The sequence below is a fragment of the Pinus tabuliformis genome, chromosome 5_2, assembly GCF_031772625.1.
Source record: "Pinus tabuliformis cultivar Carrire ecotype Pingquan chromosome 5_2, CPIR1, whole genome shotgun sequence".
Lineage (NCBI taxonomy): Eukaryota > Viridiplantae > Streptophyta > Pinopsida > Pinales > Pinaceae > Pinus > Pinus tabuliformis.
In genome coordinates, this window is record NC_142306.1 from 272,135,103 (window position 1) to 272,142,572 (window position 7,470).

A 7,470-nucleotide genomic window follows, 5' to 3' on the forward strand; every position below is an offset into this window, starting at 1 on the left:
TTATAATTTTAAAAAATTATAGAAAATTGGGATTAGAAAATCCTTGGCCGTTTTTCAGGATAATATCATCATCTGCATTTAAAAATTCAACCTTCCTCAACGAGTACGTATTGATTATAATTTACAGCAAAAGTAAAATAGGATTATTATCACATGGTTATGAAAATATTACCAAATAAAACATATATATTTTATATTTTACTTTCTTATATAGCACTTATATTCATTCTTCATAAAAGATTTTTATGTGCATATTATTAGTCCCTGCCATCTGGCATCCGGCAGGGACTATAGTGATCGATAGGACCCCCACTTAGCATTACTTGACCCCTGCGTTTCTCTGTTATACGGCGGTTAGAGAGGAGATATGCTAAGTTTCGTTTGCAGTCATTCTTTGGCCATCGTGCGCCATCTTATTTGGCCTCTTCCCGAGGCGGAAGAGGCCGGACCATAGCTTAAAGGAATAAACCCGGTGCATTTTCGCGCTAACCGTCACGGTGTCTGGTTTTAATGCTAGCATTACTTCTGCCCGGTATGCGGTTTAGTAAAGCTCGGTGTTCCCTCTTGCAATGTTCTACATTGGCAGCTGGTGCATGCCATGATGCACCATGGTTCAACAGCTGTTAGCCTTCGTCGCACTTGTCAAAGCCCAAAGCCGGTTGGAAGCAACTCCTCCGGAGGCAAGGTAAGCGCTTGAGGCCTCTGCGATTGCTGATGAAGTTGCTGAACGGGAGGAACGGGAGGCCTCTGCGATTTCTGATGAACTTGCGAAAAGGGGGAGGGCTTCAAGTAATAGTTCCTCGAAACCATTTCCCAGATCTCCTAGCTCTTCAGGTAAGCTTTTGAACTGTGGCTTCGCCAGTCTCAGTACTCGCAAATTGCTTAGTTGCTGAATACATTGGGAAGAGATTTTTATTACTAGCCTGCTGAATCATACGAACCTGCTTTTAAATTTTATTTTATTGGCTTTAGGTTTCTGAGGTTTTGTCCTCGTTATCTTTGTTACAGATTCTGGGGACTGGGATGGATACGCAAGATACATTCCCATCTGTTCTGCTGTTTTTTGATCAACAGCGCTTCATATTCAATGCTGGAGAGGTGAGTTCAAGTTAAACTAAAATATCATAGCTTTACCAGGCCATAAAAAAATAGAGAGCTTTCCACACAGGACTGGAGTCCCCGATGGTGGGGATATCTGCTTTCGGTATAGCGTTAAAATTACCGATTGAATCCATGTCGCGAAGGCAATTGAAGCACTTTGTGGGTTTTGAAACTGTGACTACTGGTTGGTACTTGCAACTATTGATTCCTAGACAAAACAGGCCAGCTAGTCGCTTCCTTTTGAACTCAATGAATCGCTTACAGTCATAGGTTATGCGGCTTTTGGGTTAAAAGTATGGGTAATCGTGCTGGTATTTTCAATGTATTTGAACATAAAATCTGGTCAACATGTCTCTGAATGGACTATTCTTTTTTGTATCAGGGGCTGCAACGCTTCTCTGCTGAACACAAATTCAAGCTATCAAGAGTAAGCTGTGCTTTTGAATTAGTGTTATTTGGATCACTTATATACAGCTTTATAAATCATTGTTTTCTTAATGTGTCTGCCTTCTCTGTAAGATAAAATATTCAAGTTTACTTGAGCCGTTAGACACCCAATAGCAAAATATCACGCTCTTAGATTTGATAAGATTATTATGCACATGGACTGATAACCTATAAGGGTTGGCTCTCAGTTAGATCACATATTTCTTACCCTGGTTTGCTCAGAAACTGCGGGTGGCATTCCAGGTTAGTTGTCGGAATATTTGGTCAGTTTTTATCTATTGTACGCAGAACTAGGGTTGATATGCAGGCAACAGGAGTGATCTTTTTCTTTTGAATTGGTGTCTATACCTAGATTATGATTTTCTCAAGCAATCACAAATGGAATTACACCATGATCGTGCTTTGCAGGTCTTCTCCTGACGATGGCTGGCATAGGGGATGATGCAATGACAGTAAGCAAATTTTATGCCCTCTTTTACGTTGGAAGATTTTTTCTAGGAGGTCAAATTGAACACTAAAGTATTAAGACATCCTTATACTAGTGAAAATTTATCATGTTCTAAAATTTGTAGGTTCCTATGTTTTAACAGGTTAACATCTGGGGTCCATCAGATTTAGAATTTTTAACTGGTGCAATGCGGTCATTTATTCCAAACTCTGCTGTTGTTCACACCAATAGTTTTGGTCCAGGGCAGTACGTCATCAACCTCTAAAGTCTTCTTGTATCCCATGGCAAACAAGGGGTTGAGCCAATGGAATTTCATCAGGCTCCAAACATTGGCTCTGGAATATGGAGTCAACTGATTAATATGGCATATCTCATGTTGAGGATTAAATCTGGCAGATCTGTATGTACATCTGAATCCAATTCCTAGTAACTTGCCTTTTAGGCTTTTCTTTCTTATGGGGCTGTCATATTTGCTACAATCTCTGGTTGCTTTAGGCCTACTTAAATCATTTAGATGATTGTGCGGATGTACATATGATTTTCTATGATTTAGAGAATAATGATGCTATGATCTTTCTGTTTGCATAGGCAACCCTTCTCAGCTCTTGGAGCCTACGTAGATATATGGTTTCCCAAGCTGCTGGGCTCCAAAATACCATTGTCTCTGGGCCAATGACTCAATCATCTTTGCACCAAAGAAAACAGAGGCCAGCACATAGCCTTCATAGGAAAAATGCTCTGTTCCTCCCAAGTACTCTACGAACAAGTTTATCAGATATGGACCTATATATGTTGCACAGCTAAATATGGCTGCAAACAAAGCATTGATTATCATTCCCTTCCAAACAGATGACAGGATGGCCTTTAGCATTGATGGGTTCTGTATATTTGTCTCGACCTTTTGGCAGCACCAGTTGGTTTCAAGTCCTCGATATGACTCTTCAGCAGTATCCTTGCCTGCAACACTTGGTACGTCATCAAGCTCTAAAGTCTTCTTGTATCCCATGGCAAACAAGGGATTGAGCCAATGGAATTTCATCAGGCTCCAAACATTGGCTCTGGAATATGGAGTCAACTGATTAATATGGCATATCTCATGTTGAGGATTAAACAACACTTGGAGGTATTTGATCAATAATTTTACTTTTCTTTCCCAGAGTAATAGCATACGCATACTTAACATACAAGCTATACAGCTATGATAAAGACTAGGTTTCTGACAGTTTGTATCCCTAAGTTCAGCTGATGTACTCTGCCTAAAGCCCATCCTTAAATCCTCCACTTCGTACTATGTAAAGAAGCACTGGAGCTCTCAGCTGGTACTTTTAGTATATGCGAAATTGTTGATGGCACTTCCATGGAATCAACAGACATCAGGGTATAGAGTCTTCGGCAGAATCTTTCATTTGCAATGTTGAAAACAGAATATCAGTGGACAGCCAGATGGATTTTTGTTTTCGTTTCTGTTGTATTCAGATTTAGGCAAGGCAAACAGAAAACTTACTCCACTATATCTCCTGCTATAGCATGAAGAGTTTCTTACTGGGGAGAACACATAGACACATTGCATCATTTGAGTTTGAAAATGCTTAAAATGATTCCCAGATAACTCAAAACAACACACATATTGTGCATCATTCAAGTTTCAAAAGTTGTCTTTCTCTAAAGTTGTCTGTATTTGTTGGAAGAATGTTACGAGTCAGGAGCTTGAGTATATTTTGTATGAACACCAACCTTGTTGCTTAATTAACATCATATTTCCGTACCTGTATTTTTGTAATATTAATCTTTCTGGCGAAAACATTAATTGACCGCTCAATGCTAATTAAATTAAATGCACTTGCCTGTATCAATGACTGAAAGTCTTACAGTTAGCTGGCTTTCTAGATTTCAGGTTATGGGTCTGGATCGAACAGCTACTAGAGAAGGCAGGCTCAACTTCACGCAGGGACTCGCTGCGTCGCAGCTTCTCTTGTTTGAGTTAAAATTTCTTTTCACTTTTAGAGTGAGACCTAAGTTTATCTATAATTGATTAAAAGTGACTTCTATGTTAACATTTGACTTTATGTTAAGCTATTTTTAGGTATTTACGAAGACTCAAATGCCAAGCCATCACAAATCACTAACTGTGTTTATATTTTAATTCATTTGTATTTTTTTAATAATGATAAACAATTAAATCACATTTACCTAACAAATAAAAATGAGTAATTCAGTGAAAGTATTGTAAGTTTTCAGCGCAAGTATTTTAAGTTTTTGCTTTCAAATTACATGAAAAAACCTTAGATTTACAATTTTTAATGTCTAAATCTATATAAATTAAAAGTTTTTAAATTTATTAAAAGTTTTGAAATTTTAAAGTTTTAAATTTATTACGCTGCAGGTGTTTTTTATTGTGAAGTTTCATGAAGTAATATTGTACAAATTTGTAAGCTGATATTGTGTTTTTTTATTGCGAAATTTTATGGGGTAATATTGTATAGATTCATATGCTGACACTGTAGAGATCTTTCTTGTGGAATTTTTAAAATCAATATTCCATTTAAAACAGTCCTCGTCCCCCTCCTCTCTGTCTCTGTCACGCTCCCAACTCTTTTTTCATGAGTTAGACTACGTGTGGCACCGGCTAAACACTTAAACATTTTTTCTTCTAAGTTATTTTCTGGATTGTGACTAACATTCACATCATTTACCATTTTACTTTATTAATGTGCGGAATAACGTTAATACACTTAAACCATGCAAGAGACACAATTGTACAAGTATGCATATAAATCTTTGTAAATGTTGTTTTATAAAATTCCCGAGAGTCAACACTCAACCGAGTTCATAAAATTTTAGAATGGAGCAGTTGTCGTGTAGTTCGTCCGATCTACCTGACTCGGCTGCTACACTGTGCACACTTGTCCAACCCAACACATCACCATGAGCTTCAACTCGTCGCTGTCGTTTATTCCACTGAACTCCTGTTCAACAATGTCGCGGGCGCACTACCCACCCGGGTCGCCTACCGGCTTGTGCAGCTCATCGCGAGCGCATCGGCCACCTGGTTTTTCCTGCCCAACTCACTGCTATACCAACCATAGCTCCATCGTGTCAACTACCCGCCTGCCTACCTTAGCTTGCCCACTCACCTGCTAGACTTCCCGCGGTTCGCCCGCCTGCCTGCCTTCCTCCTATAGCTCGTCTGCCCACCCGCCTACATGCGGCTTGTCCGCCTACCCACCAACCTGTGGTGCGACTGCCCAACTCGCCCTCACCGTTGCACTGTTCTGCTTGACCTGTGGGCGCATTCCCTGCTCCTCGCTTGGGTAGTCCGCCCCTTGACTTAGGACTCCCTCGCTTGGATGTGTGGAATGACTTGATGATTCTCCAACACTTATCCACCATGTTCTTATACACTACATCGCCCATGGGTGGGGTTTACTTGTCACCAATCCGACCCATCCATTCAACACTTAGAAAATTTTTATACATCAGCCCAAGTGTAGGGCACCCACATACATGGTCGCACACCCATATAAAATCGCCAACTTCGCGCATCCACACTTAGTCAATTTTTTATCCCGACTCATGGGAGCGCCTTTGGCTCATTTGGTTGGCCCAGCTCATTGGTCGGGTGCACCCTCCAACTCATCGGTTTTATGTGACCAACTTGTCTCACCCACCGCATGCCCATGACGACTCGTGCCCAACTCGTTAGTTAAAAGCAGCCACCCAGCGCACTCGACTCGCTAATGTGTGATGATGACCTGGGGGCCTTACATCCTCCCCCACTAGAAGTCATTATCATCCTTGGCAATCCGGATATCCTCTATAGCTTCCCGTCGTACTTCACAATCTTCTTCTTCCACCTCCACAGTGAGTCCTCTGTCTCCTAGCTATCCTCCTTAGATGCATCCTTCCATCTAATGAGTAATTCCTGGCACATGGTACTCCCAAGACCAGTCATTTGAAGATCCAGGATCTTCTCCAAAACAAGGTTTGGTTTGTCAATAATCATGGCTGGCCCTCTTGGTGGCTCCATCCTATTTGGATGGTCTACATTAAGTCGACACTTCTTCAATTTACTGATATGGAAAAGAGGATGTTTCGAATGCATGCGGTTCGGAAGCTCCAACTTATATGCAACTTATCCCACTCGATTCTTCACTTGAAATGGCCCCTCATACTTCCTTGTCAAAGATCTCGCAGTCCCCTTCAGTGGCTGAAACTGATCTCTGGTAATCCTAATAAAAACTGTTTCTCCCACACTAAAGTGTGCATCCCGTCTATCCTTATCTTCCAATTTCTTCATCCTCCTTGCAGCCTCGTGCAAGCACAATTGTGCCAACTCTAAGGTCTCGTACCACGCTGTCATAAAAATCTTCGCATGAGGACTCCTCATGAAACCCCTCATCAATACGGCATTAGGAGCAACTGGCAACTATCCATTCACAACCTCAAATGGACTATACCCTGTTGCGGAACTCCTCTGCATGTTGTAGCTGAAATAAGTGACATCCAAGAGTTCAAGTCAATTCTTCTGATCAATCCTATCATAATGTCTCAAGTAGTCATCTAGCAATGCATTGATTCATTCAGTCTACCCATCTGTCTGCGAAGGGTAACTCGAACTCATCAACAAATCTTTCCCGACTAGCTTGAACAATGTGGTCCAAAATCTACTTGTGAATCGTGGATATCGATTCGACACAATGCTCAATGGCATTCCCCAATACTTCATTATGTTCTTAAAGAACAACTCCGCAGTCTTCTCGGCTCCACAAGGTATCCTCATTGGAATGAAGACGACATACTTGGAAAAACGATCAACTACTGCCATGATCCCATTATACCCCTGCACCTGTGGTAACTGAGTAATGAAGTCCATAAAGACACTCATCCAAGGTCTCTCTGTAATTAGTAAAGGCTGTAACAAACCTCCCTACCTTTGGGTGTCCAATTTGTCCTGCTAACAAATATTACATGTGTGCACATACTCCTCTTGATCCCGGTCTGGGTGTGAAGAACGACCCTTCGAAGAAATTTTACTTTCGTGATGTGTTAAAATTGCTTTTTAAAAGAACATTAATGAATATATATACACGCGGAAAACAAGAGGAACATAAAAATCATCATCACATGAAAACATAAGCATTGATAACAGAGTTCGTCTAGGAGGGACTATGTCTCCGGGCCCCGGTGTCAAAATGGTGTAGGCCACTGCATCAAGTGCTATCAATAATGGTGATGTACACAAGAGATGATGTCTCGATCATACAAGGAAGAATACCCTCACGCAAGAGTGGCTCTAAGAGATGTTCCACAACTAGAACTCTCAATCTAAAGACTCCTATCAGTATGACACAAAAACATCTGTGGTGAGCATCCCGACAACATGGCACAAAAGAGATCTCAATGCAAAACACATGCATGATGACAATAAGAGAATCCTAGCAACATACAACAAGGGATCTCAAAGCATAACCTAA

The 7,470-nt window shown here is 40.8% G+C and overlaps 1 protein-coding gene across 1 annotated transcript; it reads left to right on the forward strand.

Annotated features, from left to right (window-relative positions):
• The first annotated feature begins 315 nt into the window (after positions 1 to 315).
• On the forward strand, positions 316 to 2,389 carry LOC149158574 (tRNAse Z TRZ4, mitochondrial-like). Its single transcript, XM_089437770.1, has 6 exons — positions 316 to 834; positions 1,009 to 1,098; positions 1,484 to 1,528; positions 1,737 to 1,791; positions 1,957 to 2,000; positions 2,139 to 2,389. Exons 1-6 carry the CDS (start codon positions 715 to 717, stop codon positions 2,259 to 2,261), a joined length of 477 nt encoding a protein of 158 aa, XP_089293896.1. The 5' UTR covers positions 316 to 714; the 3' UTR covers positions 2,262 to 2,389.
• The last annotated feature ends 5,081 nt before the right edge of the window (positions 2,390 to 7,470 follow it).